The sequence below is a fragment of the Sitophilus oryzae genome, unplaced genomic scaffold, assembly GCF_002938485.1.
Source record: "Sitophilus oryzae breed Bouriz unplaced genomic scaffold, Soryzae_2.0 scaffold_1318_pilon_pilon, whole genome shotgun sequence".
In the NCBI taxonomy this organism is placed as follows: Eukaryota; Metazoa; Arthropoda; class Insecta; order Coleoptera; family Curculionidae; genus Sitophilus; species Sitophilus oryzae.
The window spans coordinates 260,970-281,404 of NW_022145969.1; the positions used below are offsets into that span (position 1 = coordinate 260,970).

The window sequence follows — 20,435 nt, forward strand, 5'->3', positions numbered from 1 at the left end:
AAAGTCGTTAGGACTTATGTCGGGACTGTATGGAGGATGGTCCAACAATTCGATGTTTTGGTGCTTTAAAAACTTGCATTGTCTTGGTGGAGGATCATTCGTCGTAGAGGGTTGGTTTTTCGAAACTCTGCAATTACTTCCGGCAAACAAATATACAGACCGGACCACCGTAGTAGTAACATAGGCAGAACCGGACGAATTAGCGTATACCCGTCCGCCGGATAAAAAGCGGGCGAAAAAATGCGATAAAATAAAAATAGGTAGATATGTGATAAGAATGTTTCAGAATTTGTATTTATTCGTGTTTTAATAGCCAAAACGAATACATAGATTCTCGCGACAGTTCGCGTGTAAAATTTATTTTTTAAGTAAAATAATGGATGTTTACGAAGTTCGTGAGAAAATTCAAATTGTAAAATGGTATTTCCAAAATAGGTCTTATCGGGATATACAAACAATTTTTCCACATACTTTTGTAAACAGGCCAATTCCATTTTCACCTACTGTATCAAGAGTTATTAATAATTTTGAAACACATGGATGCGTGTTCCCACAAAAACACAAAAAGCCTGATGTGTTGATTAATGAAGTGTTCATTTGTGCTACCGCGGATCAAAATCCCACGTTTTCAAGTAATCAAATTGCTGAGGTGGTTGTCCTGCCCACAATGCCCGTATTGTTCAAGAATATTTGAACAATACTTTTCCCAACCGTTTAATTAGTGGATATGGAACTATTTTGTGGCCCGTTAGATCACCAGATCTTTCTCCCAATGATTTATTTTTGTGGGGTTATGTAAAATCCAAAGTGTATGGCCATAAGAGGGCTAATAATCTGGATGAGCTTCAAGTAAAAATACGAGAGGCTTTCCAAACTATTAGCCCTAATATGTTAGCCAATGTCAGACGGGGATTTTACGACCGCCTAGGCTTCTGTCTAGCACAAGAAGATGGTCTTTTTGAACACTTCTTTTTTTTATTTAGAGTAATATTTTAGTTTTTTTTTTGGGTTTAGAGAATTTATTTATTTTTAGTTTTGGCTTGTAAACACACTCAAATAATAAATATTTAAGTATTTTCATTTTAAATGTTACCTTAAGTGAAGGTAAACACTTAAAATGAAAATAATAAATACCGACCCGTCCAAGCACAACTGCAACTGCGTACTGCCTGACCAGCCGACTAGCCGGCAGTGAATCTCGAGTACGAACGTAAATTGGGTAAACGTAAATTCGTCCGGCAACTTGCTATGTTACTAGTAGCCTGGTCTTCTCTGTATATGTACCAATCAGCAGTAACAGTTCTTTGATCTACAAGTAACAGTTCTTGCATAGGAATTGTTGCTACATAACCCGTTTTTGAGACAAATGTCCCACCATCTTTTTGGAAACACTTCGAAAGGATAACTTTCGTCGGTTTTGGTTCATCTCGGAGCACCAAAACAGGCGATTAACGTTTATTTTTGGGTTCATAAGAGTAAATTCAGGATTTATCACCACTGACAATACTGTATATATTTTTTGCATTTCCTGCGTTAAACCGGTGTAAAGATTTTTTGACACCAGCTAAAACTAATTGAAGGGGTGGCTGCAATAACCAGGCAGCTCCATTTGAATAAATTTGTGGGAAATTGAAAAAGAGCTGCTCGGTTCTTGCTGCAACCCCAGAGCAAGGCAGCTCCAACTAACATCGCCATTTATGTACTGTTATATTGAGAGAACTGATTGTTGCAGGAAACGATCGGCCATTTTTTTTTAAAGGTAATTAATAAAAATCTCACTTTCGAAAAAAAGTGGAGCTGCCTGGTTATTGCAGCTACCGCTTCAATTGCTTTCTGTACTTCCGTCGACAGATGCGGTATCCAATTCATGTAAGAAATTTGGAATTGAGGTCTTTCAAACGGCCAATGATGCTTCAGTTTCACGATATGTGGCATGTCGGTCTTCTTGGATCAGCTTACGTACAGCATCGACGTTTTTCTGGGTGACTGCCTTTGTTGGTGGACTTGTTCTTGAATCGTCGCTAAATCTAATCCGTCCGCGTTTAAATTCTCCATACCAACAAGAAATTGTCGACTGACGTGATGCTTAATTGCCAAAAACAGAAACCAACTCGGCAAGGCATTCTTGTTGAGACAACTGTCTTCGAAAATTGTAATAAATTATTGCGCGAAACTTTTCGACTGAGTCGTCAACTTCAAAAATTCAATTTATGTACAGCTTTAAACAAAGCGGTCTAAAATTTTGCAATAAAAGTGAACTTCTTTCATGAGGTGAGAAAACATTAATGACGGATGGTTGGAATCTTCGAATAGTTTTCACTTTTAAATAGAATGTGGCTGTTCTGTTTACGAAATCTAGTTTACTAATTTGCATTGAATCGTTGATATAAGGGTCAGTCTCATCAAACGCAGTTGTCCATGTCTCCTTCTCTTGTTTGTAATCGGTTGTAACTTTTTTCCGACATTTCAATTTAAACAGTGGAAAGGAAAAAAGAAGGCAAAAGTACGGCCAGGCAAAATAGCGGAGAATGCATACAAAGCTGCTTCACTTTGGAATTTATTGGCGGTTTTCGATTGTTTTCAAGGACCTATCAAGATCATGCCGGGTACTCTTGTTTCTTTGACTTTTTTTCCACTGATTTAATCACAAACTTATACGTCTCTTAGTTTTATAAAAGCCTCGCTTTATATAGACACATATTCGGACGTAAATATCAGTGAAAGCATGTCATTAGCATTAAACTTCTTCAGTTGACAGAAAGTAATGTGTCATTGCCAAATATTATCTGATGACTACCGAGATTACAGATAATCGACTCTGAGGATTTCATATATTATGTTGTTATATGTTGTTGTAATAATACTGTCGTAAAAGATTAGTAATACTAAGAAGGGTGCGATTTTGATCATTCCATTTGATAAAAATCGAATGTTAACAGACCAGATCAGCTTAAAGTCATGCTTTGATTTTGGTTAATTCGGAAAAAAGCGTCACAAGATGCTATGCAGTAGGTCCGAAGCAAAAAATTTGGCCTTCATTTCGGCCTTTTTGAGACGAATTAAGAAACACATTTTTTATCACACTTTCTACAAATTTCTTTCGGTGACTCGGTGAAAATTAATGATTTTAATAATACCAGTCGTAAATTAGAATCTTAGATCATTCTGAATTGAGATATTTCAATTGTATGTAATTTATCTATTTTTTTGCAACGAGTCCAACAATTTGACTTAGACGTCCAGACGATAGAACATAATATATGTCAGAAGTCAATGAAAGGTATGCATTAAATTCAGTTTTTTTCTATATTTTATAGTAAACTTGCCTGAAACCATCGAAGCCATCATCTGATCCATTAACTGTTAAAACAGGTGCTCGGGCATAAGCTTTTGCTACTCGTCTATTTCTTTCTAAAACGATGACTTTTGACCAGATCTCGTCGTCAATTTGTGTCCATTTGTCCAAAACTTCCTGTATGTGATCCTGAAACAATATAAATATTCATGCTACAGCAAATTCCATTTGGTAAATATTAGATTGCTTTGAAATTTTATTAGCAGGGAGTGGTGTTTATTACAGTAATTATGATCATGATCTCTCTCTATTACTAATAAAATGACGTTTGGCATAACTAATTTTTATAAGTACTTCAAGTTTTTTAGTACACCAAATTTAGATTTGCTGAATAGTCTAGTCAATTTTAATTTTTTTTTAGTAGATTAACTTTAAAATTGAACGATTAAAGTGTCATATTTCATGACTTTTAAAGGTTCAAGTTCAAGCCAAAGCTTCCATTAACACGATCAAGATATGGTTTTATGGTTTTTTGATAGTTGTTCGTAATGAAATGCTAATGATATGCTGATAATTTGGATTTAGTCATAAAAAATATTCATCGTCGTTAGAATATCTTTATTTTTCCGCTTGATATATTTTGCTACATTTTTTGGACTGTGGTCAATAATAGAGTTTTCACCGGCGAAAATTTCTCTTTTCTTTTTATTTTACCACATGCCCAATAAACTGTTCGTTTCGTTCCTTGTTAGCCTAATTTCCTACTGAAATTGCAAAAACGGTCTGCGCCACAACAACATTTAAGATTCAGACGGTATATTTTATCTTGACATTGTGAAAGTTTTCAATAATGAATGCTACTAACAAGACTATTTTTATAAGAATTAAATAATGTTCTTTTTCCTTGCGCTGTCGTTCAACTCGCAAGGAACATTTAGATTTGTTACATCAGAACTATATAAAACACAATTAGACCAAACGTTTTTATTCCTATTACGTACACTATTTGACTGAAGAGAAATGTTACGTAGTTTTGTGAGTGTTTTTTTTTCTTTGCTTTCTAATGATTTCTCAGTTGCTCTTCTGTATATAGAATAGCCACTATTTTTTTACACTTTTTTTAACTTTTTTTCATACATTTTATGAAAAAGTGTTACCATTACCTTTGTTATTTTTCTAAGCTACTTGAACACCCATAAAAAATACTTAAAAAATGGGCTTTCGACTTTTTTCCATACGTATAGTCATGAAAATTGATGATTTTTATCATGTCCCGCTATTATTTACTAACTAAAAGGTGTAGAAAAGAAAATATAGGCCATTGTAGTCTTACGAGAACAGTTATTGACGTAGGGAACGCTTTAACCTTCATCAAAAAGAGCTGTAAAACAAGGGGTCACAAAATTAATTTCCTCATAAATGCAAGGTACCTAAGCCCTCAATGGTGTATATATTCTTAATCTACATAAAATTTCCTATAAATGCTGACATTTTCATAATGTTATGACTATGATTACTGTCTTTCTAAGGCCTTTAAAAATGTATAACAAATAGCCACAAAATTGGCATTTTTTCGACTTTTTTATAGTCATGAAAAATTTCTACAAAAAACGAAATTTAAAAAAAATAATTACGTATACTATTTACTATTCTTTTGCATTCTATTAATTTCTTTGTGGTTCTTCTGTACAGAATAACTATTAATTTTCAACACGCCCTGGTACGTATACTAGAAGTTCGAAAATATTTATTCTCTTGCTAGCAGGAGCTATCGTAAAATATAACAAGTTAATTTCTTTGCGCAAACTGTGCCGCATTACGGAGCAAGAGTTATTATTTTCAGTGTTTAAGGCAACAACAAGGTTTTCCAAATATTTATGGATGTAAAAAGAGCATTAAGGAACAAAAACCAGATATAAGGAGGTTATAAGAACGGGCTTAGACGGGTGCCCATACAAAATAATAAGAAGTTATCTGTATAAATACTTTGTAAACATTTCGAATTTCCAACTGTTGCTTCCATGTTCTTAAATTGTAACAGAGCTATTAGAAGAGAGTTTTAAGTATTTTTTTATTGTCTTAAATTGGTAACTTAAAAATATTTAGTTTAAAAAAACTAGTCTGAAAAGCAGCTTGCAATTTGTAAAATGTTTAATAAGAAAGCTTTTTCGTGTTGTTGAAGGAGGGCAGGTGCGTTCATATAAGCTGCAATATAACTTAGCAGTGTCTCCCTAAGAGAGTATCAGAAATTCACTAAAAAATAACAGTTCGACAGTTCGTAGTTTTAGAGATTTGATTTAAAGTAGATTTTAATTTATCAGCCAAGTGGTGAAAAAATCGGTTTTTATTTTTTTTTCTCTCTGTATGTATTTTTTTGGCAAACTATGTATACTAAAAATTAAGCTTTTAAATAAAAAAGCTTAATTTTTTTTTTATATTTTAAAATTTCTAAAAATTTTCCCGGCCAAAATTGAGCATTTTTCACTTATTCCGAATTGAAAGATTTTTGGGCGTGGATCGATGCAGATTGATTAGTTAAAATTTTTAGTATACACAGTTTGCCAAAAAAATACATACAGAGAGAGAAAAAAAAATAAAAACCGATTTTTTCATATGAATGATGATGAATACATCATAATCATAAAAATGTGATAAATATTAGTAGTTTTCTTCTAAAAAGCTTTTTTTGCTACATCATTAGAAGTAGATTATTCTGTGGGACACCCTGTAGAGAATACACTTCAAACTATACATTAATTTGCATACTTGTTAACGCGAACCCAATAAAAAATCGATAAGCAATAACAAAATCATCGCATGTTTGAAGAAAAACAAGAAGCAGAGAAGGTCGTATTCCATTACTAAGCTTTGTATTAAAAGTTTAAAAATAAAAAGTAATAACAACTTAGTAAGAATTTAATTATAAAAAAAATAAAGAATAACATTCCCAACAAGTGGTGATACGAGTCAAATAGAGAACTACAACATTTGGTGGCAGCGACTACAAGATTGGTGACGACGGTGGTCCAATCCAGGATCACGACACCTGGCGTAGGACCCATCATTTCAGCCAGGATGATTCAGCTGAACGTTACTTTGCCCCGGGGAAGGCTGTTAATTTTAGAGATGATACTGATCGGTCGATTGGTCGGTTCTTCGGACCGCCACCGCAAACATTTTTCTAATGGGTTGTGATTTATTTTATTTTTAGTTCGTTTTTACGCTCGTAAACGGCGCTCCTTGAAGCCTTGACATTTTTACCACTGATGTGTGCGGTTTCTGCTTATTCTGAATACTTTTCCGCAAAGCCAGTCGACCTTTAGGAAAAGCAGAAGGAAAATCATTCTGCTTGGAAAATATTATATAAAAGTCACATCAAAATCAAATCTTACACGAGTTTTAAAAGTTGTTAAAAATAGGCTTAGTCTATTACTTTACAGCAGTATTTATAGGAAATTTTATGTACTTTTAGATAAAATAAAAATATTAGGGTTTAATTGCTTTGATTTTAATAGAAAATTGATTTCTTGAACCTTGTTTTTTGAGAATATTTTTCATGGTGGTTAAAACTTCGCCTACATCTAACACCGTACTCGTATATTTTCATATTCAACGCTTTCAACTTTTGATGTCCATTACTGTTCTCGTAAAACTACAATGGCCTAAATTTTCTTGTTCTACACCTTTTAATTAGTATAAATGACAGTAGTTTTTTCAAAATCGGTGACAGACCAAAATCGCTAATTTTAAATGGAAAAAAGTCGAAAATTCGTCCATTTCTTGGCTATTTTTTAACAGTTTCCTAGAGTCTTTAGAGAAGAATAATAAACCTGGTCATAAAGTTTTGAAAATTCCTGTGTTTGTAGGAAATTTTATGTACTTTTAGAAAATCGAAGACTATTATGGCTTAAATGTTTTGGTTTTATTAGAAAATATTTTTTTTTACTTTAAAGATGGTGATGTCAAGAAGATGGATAAAATAAATAAAATCTGTGATATATTGACCACGACATTAGTTTTAAAGATACCTACATAAACATACATGATTTAGTAGCTTATATTGTTCTGAAAAAAATCTCTCTACCTGAAAAAATCGGGCGTTTCAGAGATTAGGGTAAACAAACATTTTGAAAACTCCTGTTTGGGTTTTTTGAGCCACACAATGATTTAAGCTTAAGGATTCTTTATTTTGAAATCGCAGATAATAAACTTTGTATTTATTTGGAATATAATAGACCATAAAAATCTCAGCTTAAGTTAAAATTACTGATCGTATATACAGGGTGAGTCTTAAGTAAGTTCAAATATTATTAATATTGACTGATATTTTATTTTTAAATTTTTTAATATAGTTTTTTATTGAGGCTACTTTCTATGCCTTATTTGAAATGTATTGTAACATAGTAATTTGTAACATTCAGTGCTATTATTTAGTATTCTATGGGTATATTTATTAGGTACTCTTGATGATGGCCCAATACTTTCTTTTTTTTTTTTCTATTGCATAATCAAATATTGTGAAAAATGTGTTGACGATAACAAAACATTGTTCATGGACAGTTTTATTTTGAATAAATCATCTTCAAGTTAAATTGAATAAATAAAAATATTTTTATTTATCAAAATTATTATGCAAAACATTGTATTTTTTTTAAATAAAAATCATAATTTAGTATAATTTAAAAATTTAATTCTAATGATAGGATTTTCAGGATCAATCAGACCTTACCCTAATTAAATTTTAATGGTCGTATTCTTAATTTATAATAAATTGACTAAAACATTGTAAAACAACTTTTACTTTTTGGTTTGGTCTATTTCTAATGTATTCCTAATTACACTACACAAAAAATACTAATTTTTAGAGGTCAATAATCAGCAGGCAGAGATAGTTATATATTATAAACCATTCATTGTAATTTTTTATTACTTAATTGCCTATAATTTTAGGTGTTACTAGAAGCTAACTTTATAAAATAATGGAAGAAAATCGAAAGTTAAACTTATTTAAAATTTTATTACGAAATAATGAAATAATTTTTATAAAAACTCTTTTGTTTGAACCCATTATTTTAACAAAGTTCATCCACTTATGGCCAATACTGTACCTACTAGGTACGTTTTAGATTTTATGTAAAATACACAAAGTTTGGTGATTTTTCGCAAGATCTGGAATTTTTTGTGAAGTCGAAAAAATATGAAGGTTTTTTAAAGCTCCGTTGAAGAAATTCACTCCAGTATAGCAATTTTTAGTTATATTGTCAACATATGCACCTAGAAATACAAGTGTGGCGGGATTATATGGTCTAGGAGTTGCGAGAGACGCAATAAAAACAGTTACAGTTTATAAATTTACAAGGCACTCAAGTGTACCAATGATACTACTGACTTACTTTTTGTAGACTTGGTATGACAAGATTTTATACGGCAGGTTCTCTGCGAACAGACTAGGATAATGGTTCCTGATTTCTAACTGTAAACTACGCGAGACTAGGTTACTAATGTCTACCTATCCTCTTTTTTTCTTAGAGTTTAATGTTTTATTTAGAATTTACACGTGATGAATCACCGCGTCAGTTGAAGAATACTAAATATTTTAAGAAAAATTGTCAGTAATCTAAATAAAATAAAATAAGATAAAATAAGTATGGTTTTTGATTTTTTTTGTACGTAATTATAATACCATGTTAAGTCCAAGCTTGTTAACAGAGGTTTCCTTACCAATTCGTTAAGTTTCTCGACATTATCTTTGCTTACTAGTCTTCGAAATAATCGTTTAGTGTCTGATTCGTTTAAAGTTTTAATTTATGATAATTTATCTTTAGAAGGTTGACTTTTAAGAATCCATTTCACTAATCCGAAAAAGTAGCAAAATAAACGTTTTTAACGTTTTTACACAAATGAAAAAGGAAATTAAAGATAAAGATTTGTACTATATCCGTATCGTACCACATTTTTAGACTTCTTTATTTTTAAGATTTTGATCGTCAAACATCAACAAAGTATTCCTTATGTTTGGACTAAATTGTCTCGAAAATAAAGACATAATTTAAAATTCCGTTACAATAAGGAAATAGATTGAAGTTTTGTGATTATAGTGATATATAATTTATATGGTTTTGTAACAAATTGTTCGCTATTTTATGACAAACGCTGAAGCTCTGCAAGCCTTAATCAAAGCACGTGTTTCGAATTTTGGGTATGTCTTAAACACGACAGGATCGGGCTAAGTCTTAGGCAGATTTCCTGAAATATAATATACAGGGTGTTTCAAAACAAATGCGAAAAACTTTAGGGGGTGATTCCTTGTTCAAAATAAAGGGTAGTTTGCTAATAATAAACGTTGGGTCAAAAGTCAACCATTAGGGAGATATCGCGGTACAAAGATGGCGGAAAAATAATGTTTTTATTTTTTATCTTGAAAACAAAAAGAGATAGACTAATGAAATTTTATGGAAGCATTACTGTTATGAAAACACACTTTCTGGTATTTTTTTTACTTTTTTAAAATGAGTGGAAGGGGTTGAAATAAACTATCCCTATCATTCTTGTTAACGAAATTTAAAGAAAAATCTTATCAAACACATGCAAATGCTTTAATTTGGATAGTTTAGTTTGTTTAGAAACTTTTTTATCTCTTGTGTTTTTTTGATAAACTCACCATTTGGAAATTAAAAAATAAAATGTAAAGCATTACATGTCAGGACAAAAAACATTTTTAGATTAAGAATCTAGTGATAATAACGATAATAATAATCATCTAGATAATAATGTATTGCAGTAGAGTAATGCCAAATAAAATAATATTAGGAACATCCTAAAAAGTAACAGCGGCCGACTAGATTTTTTTCTAAAAAAATTACAGCAGCCCACTAGATTCTTTCTCAGAAAATGTTTTTTGTCCCGACATGTAATGCTTTACATTTTATTTTTTAATTTCAAAGCGGTGAGTTTTATCAAAAAAATCAAGAGATAAAAAAGTTTCTAAACAAACTAAACTATCCAAATTAATTTTTTGCATGTGTTTGATAAGATTTTTCTTTAAATTTCGTTAACAAGAATGATAGGGGTAGTTTATTTCAACCCCTTCCACTCATTTTAAAAAAGTGAAAAAATTACCAGAAAGTGTGTTTTCATAACAGTAATGCTTCCATAAAAAAATTTTATTAGTCTATCTCTTTTCGATTTCAAGATAAAAAATAAAAACATTATTTTTCCGTCATCTTTGTACCGCGATATCTCCCTAATGGTTGACTTTTGACCCAACGTTTATGAAGCAAACTAAAACATTGAACAAGGAATCGCCCCCTGAAGTTTTTCGCATTTGTTTTGAAACACCCTGTATAGTATTTCCTTTTGCCAAACACCCGTTTTACCCGACCCCTGAGAGCGACCCGAACAGTACAGACTCTTAATACAGACTTTAAAATCTATAACATTTTTCTTGTAGTATTTTTGAGCGTAACTATATTTATGTCAACCACAGCATATATCATTTTCTAGAACTATGCGTTACAGTTAACTGATTAAATATGGAATATATATCGCATAGGTGTAGCATTTAATTTGTGATTGAAAAATGCGAGTAAACACCCATTAGATCGATGTTAAAGAGGTGGCCTTGCGAAAATTTGCATTCACTTTAAGAAGTTTTGTAATAAATCAAGATTTTTTTGTATATTAAAATAACGAGCGTTGTGTGAAATAATGCGCTTTCGGCTTTTTTTTCGAAACGAAAATTTTATTTACGATCTTGTACGGAGTATTGTAAAATTATAAAGAAGTGCTGAGGAGAAAAATCGAAAACACGGCTGCTCAAAGTCTTTTTTCCGCTTTTGCCAGAGAGATTTAGAGATAATTTAATAATATATACTGTAGCAGGCAACTTGTGCGTCCATATATGGGGTGCTGTTCGCCCCTTTTGTGTTAAATTGGACTGGTCGTTGAAATGAGCACTTCACGATATTAACGATCACAATATAATATTTTTACCTTCAACATACCTTCTCAATTTACATTTTCCAACTCTTTTTATATCTGAAAATACTGTTCCTTTGAGAGAAAAAAAAAGTCATAGTAACCTTTGAAAATTACAGTCGGGCACTGTGACGCCGTTTTTTTTTAAACTAAAACAAATAATTGCTTAATATGACTTACTCTAGATTCTTAATTGCAGCGTTGCCGTAACTGAAGTTATGCTGTTAAAACGGTTTGCATATATATTAAATCATAGCTCAAGTATTTAGGATACTAAACGACGCATTGTAATACATCATTTTTTCTGTATGGTCGAGTTATTGTAACACAAGAGCTATTTAAATTACGAAGTGTGTTAAATAATTGGAATAATTAGATAGTCTACATAATATATTAACTTATGTACAAGTTATGTAGTTCAAGATTTGAGAAACACACGTTGCTACAACCCGTCATAAATGTTATAAAATTTTTTCTTATAATTATTAAGGTTTAACTTTTATGTGCTTATCGACATATGAGGTGACGTTAGTGAGCTAGTATTTTATTAATTTGCAAGTAATGTATGAAATATTTATTTTCTAAACTTTGTAAGTAAAATAAAGTTTGATTGTGAGGAGATAAGAGGGGCAAAATGCTTTTAATACCTCTCTTTGGCTCGTTTTCTTCACTGTTTCGTGTGAATTTCGATAAAATTCAACACTGTGTCCCAACTAGGGACTTTTAAATTGTATTTATTGCATCATGAGAAAGCCGCGTTGTCCTCTTAGATTTATAGCGGTTTATTTTTGCATGTGAGCCTCCAACTTCCAGTTTTGAAGGTTAATTGGCTGCTCAGTTCATACAGAAACATGCTATAAAGTACGAAATTTTAAAAATAAATCATACATGACCAGAGAGAGTACGCGGTACATACTAATTTCAGGGTTTGTAAGAAATGTTATCTACTTTCAGAAAATATTAAAATATTAGGGCTTAAATGCTTTGGTTTTATTAGAAAATTGATTTTTTGAATCTTTGTTTTTGATCAAATTTTGATGATGGATAAAACTTGTCCTACATCAAGGGCCGTATATTTTTGTGTTCTACGCCTTCTAATTAGTACATAACATTAGTTTTATCAAAATCGGTGACATGATCAAAATCGTTAATTTTCATGACTATATGTATCGAAAAAAGTCCAAAAATTGACAATTTTTGGCTATTTTTTACCCATTTTCGAGGCTCTTAAAAAAATAGTAAACTCGATCATGAAATTTTTAAAATTGCAGTTTTTGTAGGAAATTTTATGTACTTTTAGAATATATTAAAATATTAGGGTTTAAATATTTCGGTTTTATTAAAAAATTGATTTTTTGAATCTTTGTTTTTGATCAAATTTTGATGATTGATAAAACTTGTCCTACATGAAGAGCAATAAACGCAAGGCTACAATGGCCTATATTTTTGTGTTCTACGCCTTCTAATTAGTAAGTAACAGTAGTTTTATCAAAATCGGTGACATGACTAAAATCGTTAATTTTCATGAAAAAAAGTCGAAAAATTGTCCATTTTTGGCTATTTTTTTTATCTATTTTCGAGGTTCTTAGAAAAATAGTAAACCCGGTCATAAACTGAAAATTACAGTGTTTGTAGGAAATTTTATGTAGTTTTAGAAAATATAAAGGCTTTGTTTTTTTAGAAAATTTAATTTTTGATTTTTCCTATGTCATACAGTGATTAGGTGTATGAAAGGCCGAATGTTGCTTAAGCATTGCTTCACGATCCATCATTTTTCTACACGATCTCAAGATAGGATATGTTGATTTCTCATGTTCAAATAAATTCGGTTCTTTTAATCACGCTTGATACAAGCCAGATACCAAGAGGAGGTCTTCCTTTTGTTTTGACTGATTTATCGGTCGGAGATGCTCGAGATAGTGCTAAGTAATTAATAGAAAAAAACGAGGTACAAGAACAAGATCTAGAGTGAATTGTTATTGCTTAACTTCCAAGATGAATACAAATTAACGCATAATAGCCAGCTCTAGAATTCTAAATATTTCTAGGCTTGTCTTCGCCTGACATTCTCTCTTTTGTATTATGGGCAAATTATTGGCTCGCAGCGATATAAAAGTCGGTTTCATTGATTTTTTTTTCTTATCTCAGTGACAAATAAAAGCCATTTTGCTGTTGCTATATAAAAGAAAAAGTTTTTTTAACAAACAGTTTTTTTTTTCATTTTCCGAAGATTAAAACCTAATTTAATATAAACTCACTTTATTTCTAATTAACAACAAAACGTTTTGCTGGGAGATATGAAAGAAATAATAGCAATGTTAACATCCATTTAATTTGAAATTAAATATTTGAAGGTTACTAAGAAATAGTCGGTTATGTTTTCTTTATTAATATTATTGTTTTTTCCCTCCGAAAAATTATAGCACTGTGAAAGTTTAAAAGTCAAGGTAAAAAAAGAATGTTTCTTAATTTCATTATAATTTCCTTCTTGAAAATTAAGGGGTCACAAAAACAGTAAACGTAGGCCTAAAATTTTGAAAATTACTTGCCTTTTTGGAAACTTTATATACATTTGAAATATATTGCCGTCAAACAGCTTGATTGGTTTGATTTTTTAAGAAAATTTATTTTTCCGACCCTTGTCTCAACATAGTACACACATACACAGTACTAGTTGTACTGTAATTTATTGATTAGGTTCAAACAAGCTTATATTTTTTAAAGATTTCGGAGTCATCTGTAAAATAGTAGGAAATTCTTGGTAATTTTTAAAATAATTTAACTCTGGTTTTCCAATGGGAAACACGAATAAAAAATATAAAGATTGGGCTGTATATGTAGCACAAATCGTTCCTTCTTTTTATGCATCGACTTTTTTTTGCATACAGATCTTGTTTCGATTATTATTGGAATCATGTAAACTCCTCTGGGCTGCTGATCTTGACATTTTCAATTAAAAAGGCCGCGACTACTAACCAGACAACTTTCACGTACCGAACCGAACTACGTTTATATAAGGTGCTGTCGGAAAGTTGAAAAGCAAAATAAATGCAGCCCGAACGCGAATTTTTGCCACTTTGTTTGTTTACTAGGTAAACAATCTCTTCCCTCGATTGCCATTGTGCCCAAGTACCCAAGCACATACGCGCAGACCAGCCGATTCACTTCAAACGTTAAGCCGTTTAGATTATCTAGAAAAATCATTCTCATCAGCGATGATGACAAGATAAAATACCATAAGCTTTAAATATTACATAAACTATTAGTAGGAGAGTGGTTCGCAAACCGTACAAGTCAAGTAATTTGTTTTTGTATCGTATTTTTCAGAAATTAAATAATCCTATACTTGACACAAGTCGATGATTAAAAGGCATTTTAGAATCGTTATTTAAGAAATTATCGGCTACCGTAATTAAAAAAAAAGATCTACTTAACCATCAGTGTTCTATTGTGACTAGTATTCCCCTACTAATGTAAAACTCTACTGTGTAACCGTTTAGTGTCGTATTTTCAAAACAATGGTCTTGTACTATTTTGTATTGTTAACCGATGACAAGATTTTTGTGTTAATTCTTCATTATTGTACCTCTTACCAACAACGTCACTTAAAACAGTAAAGCAATGCATTGTATTGATTTTTATCGAAATATTTTTTGACTTTAAGCTTGATGTATTTAGGGGATTTGTTTATCAGGTTGAACATACTGTGACTTGCAGAGCCGCAGCAAAAAATTTAGTTTTAAAAAGACTTAAATCTTCAGTCCCAAATCATTTCTAAAATCAAAATGATTTAAATCTTAACTCAATTTCAACATAAAGTTCAAATGATTTAACTAAGTCTTTGACTTAAATCATTTTATTTCAAGTCAAGTCATTTTTGTAAAGACTTAAATCAATTTAACTTTATAAGACGTTTTTATGACTAAGGTCTATATTTTTGACTTAAATTATGATTATCTGTAAGTTAGTAAAATAACTTAAATCAATATAGTTACTCTAATTTTCAAAAACCTCTTAAAGTACTATTTTATCTACTATTTTTGATAGATATAAGGAAATTTTAACAGTTGCTATGGAAAAAAAGAAGTGTTTTGTGAGCTTGCAGCTCTGGTGACTTGTATCTAGATTTTGCACGTATGATTATGTAATATACGCTGTAATACGAAATATCTTTTAATGGAATTAGAACTTTTATGAGCTTTTTAGTGCAATAAGAGAGGTGCTTACAGTATTACATAATAACGTTTATGGTGCTTTGGTAGCATATCTTCGGCCTGTGTCCGAACTATTCGCCTCTATCTATTATAAGGTAGGGGAAAAAATCTATTTACGATATGGTAATGCGCAAATAAATGTCCTAAGCAAGTAAATTTATAGCAGATTGGCGTTTACGAAAAATGCAAACATAAAACTAGTCATCTGATGAAAATCTAGTCGTCGTAAACTCTCTGATTTAAATTTTAAATGATATAGAGGGGTCAAGAGAAGACAAGAAAAACATTGTTGTCCCATTTAATTGCGTTCCCGTTTTTACCTCTGTCTGTACTAGGTACTATTGCTAGAGTGCCTGTAGCAGGGATTCTCATAGTTATAGTTCTGCTCTAAACGAGATATTTCATAATTATTTAACATTTTATCGTTGATTGAAGAAATAAGAAGATGCGCAACCTTGTGGGCAATTTTGTGGCACAAACCCTGTCCGAGATGTAGTTGGCGTTACCGTCAACCTGTCCGAGAATTCCGAGATTTAGTTTAGCTCTGCGCCGCCGCCGCTGGGCGCTGATAGTCGTTTACAGCTCAGCGGATAAAGAATACTGTACCGTAGTTCTGCTTTTAGGCGACAGAGTGAGTAGTTGCCGGAGACCGTGTTGCCAGAACCACTGATTAATCTGTAGATTTACGGATTTTTACGAAAATCGGCGTCAGAGTTGGTTTGGAAATTAAGATCGCTGTTATTTCATCTATAAAATATTATGGTAATACATTAAACGACTTTTTTCGACCATACGACATATTCAGTACCTAAAAAATATTTTTTATTGTTGTTGTTTTTTCTGTGTTTAACACGAATACATTTTCAATACATAAATACATCAAAAGATATTTTCGTTAAACGTATTACAGATATTACACATTTTAATACGGCAACACTGCCGCTTTCAGATCTACGTCGTCTTTGATATACCTTCACTGGCTGAATTGGAGAAAGTAAGTGTTTTATGCGTTGACTGCAGAACGATTGGTGTCATCACCGTACAGCACTTGAGACGTATATTTTTGAAGCTCAAAAAATAGTAGCCATGGTCATAAAATTCTGAAAATTGGAGTATTTACAGCAAATTTTATTTATTTTCAGAATATATAAACTATCACCTTCATTATAAGACTTGGATACTTTGACTTAATGACAAACTTGATGTTGATTTAAAATTTTACGTGATTTAAAATTTTACACACTTTGTGAAGCAACTCTTAGAGTAAAGAATCTAAAGATAATCTAATTAATTCATTTAAAATTTCCGAATTTTTTATTTAATTGTCTTTATTTTTTCTCCAAGTGTTTTCCAAAACTACTGTTAAGTGTACAACAGCCAGGCTCGACTCATTGTGTATCTCTAAGAGTCAATTTGTAATTCAAAGAGTGTTTTTCTTTTTCGATGTATTTTTAATCAGTTAAAAGAACATCGTATGTAGGAATTATCATGATACACGTTAAGGTCAGTGCTCTGTATTCCGAGCTAGTGTCACGCCGAATTTTTTTTTTGCGACAAACTGTGTTTTGCCAAAGCAAAAGGCGCTATGCTACTACTCCAGAATACCAAACAATGAGGAACGGTATCTTGCGCTTCTATTAATATTTATACCGAATCATTTCTGTTAAGTTATTATTATACAGGGTGTCTTAAATATTTTTAGGGGTAGTACGCCTATGAGTTTTTTTTCACGAACAAAAAAACAATAAAATTTCGATTTTTTTGAAAAAAATTTTGGATTTTTCTTTAGTTTTTAGTTGAAAATTATAATTTCTTGATAATATGGCAACATAGGTAGTACATCAAATTTACAAGAAAGAAAACCCAGAAAATATCCAGTGGTTCTCAAAATTTAAGCAAAACGTATTTTTTTTCAAATTTGCAAAGTAAAATATAACTCGGTTATTTTGAACTTATTTAAAAAATGGTAAAGAGAAAATATTTGCATTTATTTAGGACTCACACTGTATAAAGGCTTGCTCCATCCATTTTTCTGTGAGATACTATGCATTCTTTTTTTGTACTACTTCTATGCCAGTTAATATATGTATAACATATCGAATTTTTGTAAGTTCTGCATAAGCATAATTCGTTCTTCTCTTTGGCCTTTATACATAAATGGAACGGGTATATGTACCTATTGAGACGTATATCAAATGCGTATAAAAATATTGAAAATATTTCTTGGTAAAGTTGAAATAATACAGGTTTAGCAAGTTTAGTTTTGTCTTTCTGTCAGTAAAGAATTATTTAAAAAAATCCACAGAGTTATAAGATACAGCTATCTGGCATCTCATAATTTATACGGTGGTCCTACTATCTATATGTTTACTATGAAAATGGATCCACGTTCGTACATTGTCTGAAGGCGAAATCCATCATATTCATGATGTCCGTACAAAGTGCTTACTTCGAGGGAATTTATATGATTCTAGCCGATTTATACAGAGGCCTTAGTAACGTGATATGATACTATTTATTTCTGTATAGGACGTCGTTTCTTTCAATTTTATTGTATCCGAGATTTATGTTCTCCGGCGACGAAAAATAAGAAAAAGTCATCTGTCACTAGGCGTGCATACGCGGCAAACGCTGAAACTGGATATCTAACATGGAAAAAATCGCGGGAAAGATTGAAATACAAAAAGGAGGAGCGGTAATTGAAATATTTATAGGAGCTTATCGAATTTTTCCTCCACTGCCAGCCACTTATTAACGAGAAAATGCTGTGTAGTAGATAGGTCCTCGTGCTTGTAGATTGAGGAGAACACGCTATTCAATACACAACACAAACAGAACACAAACATCTCCATTAATTATTTTGATATAACATTAATGATGGTGCAGTAATTTGTTAATATACTCAGTGACACACTAATAAAAACAACTTTATATCCTTCATTATAAGACTTATTTTTTAACACATTTATACAGGGTCTTTTGAAAAGCCTGTGCCATCTCTCGTGAGGAGATTCCACACCTAGAAATAAGATTAATTTTTTTTAAAATTTTTAACAATGATGTTTAGTGCTACCTTCAGCAAATACTAGTAAAAAATAATGGTATTTAAAATAATTACAATAGACCCATTTTTTGAAGTTTAAACATCCTGTGACTTTTTTGATGAAGAATCAATCAATGAGTACTTACTTAACACTTTGGTCAGCAAATGATTTTAAAATTTTTTAAATCTTGCTATTGACTTGGATTAAGGGAGATTAATAAAATTGGATTTATTTCGTCAAGGAGATCAAAATCAACAAAATATCAAGAGGTAACTTTTAATTGGCATTAAACAGTCTACACAATTTTGCTAACAAGAGAAAAAAAGTCAGTGGCATACATGTTGTTTTTAGACAAATATTCCAGTTATAACCCATATGCACGTCCATGGTAAAGGTGTCTACATTGTTTTTGCTAAAATATGTCGTACTTATAGTAACTTTTACCCTCAAAATTTCATTTTCATCCCTGAAAGACAATTATAATAATCGAAAAGCACTAACCGAATTGTACCATGTTGAAATAAAAAATAAATCTTATCTTTACGCGAGGAATCTCCCCACGACAGATGGCACATGCTTTTCAAAACACCCTGTATACAAATAATTAATATACTGGAATGTTAAAATCAACGAATTGTGTGTATTCCTAATGACTAAATGTGTCTTTTTTTATCGTACGAATTGAGACGATGACAGCTAAAGATCATTATTCAAAGCGATCGCAGAAGATCATCCCAGAAGCATATTTCGCAAAAGTAAATGAGCCAAGGTCTCTGTTGTTGGCCTTCAAACTTTTATTTTCGCGAAAAATAAAGAGGTTTGATACGAATAACGAAACAGAGGCATATCCTGTTTTATATTGAAGCGTTAAGAGATTTGTCACGATGGTCTCTTCAGTTTTTTAACTGTTTTTTGCCTGAGAGGTTTCTATGTGTAGATTTTTTTTTAATTTTGTGTTTTAATATGTTGCATCATTGGTAATCTAAAAACACAATTACGGTTCATAGATGATTGGGTGTTTTTACAGTCTCTTAATTTTGTTTTAGATATTTATGCGAAATTCTTGTTGTTTTTGCTGGAAAAAAAATGCACAGTCGTGAAATAGTTAATTTTTCTGCGATTCGATACCCACGAAGCGTGAGTTATGAAGTAATGTTGATTTCCTTTCAATATGTTGCTGTTTCTTTTGCTTCGACTTATTTAGTCACGGACTAATACGAGCTGCAGGTTGAAAGTTTCGAAATTGCCTCTTTATGAACAATATTATTTAATATATTTCCAGCCTTTGTCGGTTGTTGCGCCTGTTAAATATCAAAAATTGATTCCAACAATGAAAAATCATTTATTTCTTTCGCTTTTGTAGTGGATTGTCTTCGTTTCTGTGAACAGGTATCGAGTGGCTTGGTGGAAAAAATAAATAGCGGATAAACAGCATTTAATACAATTTTTCGAAAAAAATCCTCGTGGATACCGATTGCAGAGGAGTAAAAAAATGTTTCACCACGCTCTTTCAGTTATAATTCGATTACGTTTTCTATGAAATTAATATTTTTTTTCTTTTAACCGGGTAAGAAGTTGTGTGGAAAATATTTTAATTTTATTAGAAACAGCACTGGATGGCATGGGAGAAAAATAAAGTGCATTGCACGATGATTTTCCATTTTTCTTCTTTTATATTGCAGCTATATTCTAGCAAGAACTTTTATTTTCAATATTTTATGACAAGATTTTCTATTTTTTCTAAGAGCTTGAAAAAATGTAAAAAATATGCAAAAATAAGCTTTTTTCGTTTTTCAATATCTACATATACAGTGGTGGCCAAGAGTATGGAAACTTTTTACTTTTTTAAAATATCACAGAAAATATTGCTATGCTTAAACTCTCAGGAATATAAATGAACAGCTT

General features: G+C 31.4%; 1 protein-coding gene across 2 annotated transcripts in view; it reads right to left on the reverse strand.

Moving 5' to 3' along the window:
* LOC115875032 overlaps positions 1-20,435 on the reverse strand; it is a 115,897-nt gene that overhangs the window by 38,710 nt on the left and 56,752 nt on the right. For both annotated transcript variants that reach the window (XM_030890367.1, XM_030890368.1), the window contains exon 3: positions 3,327-3,484. In XM_030890367.1, the coding sequence (XP_030746227.1) occupies positions 3,327-3,484 (158 nt within the window). The remainder of the gene's footprint in view (positions 1-3,326; positions 3,485-20,435) is intronic.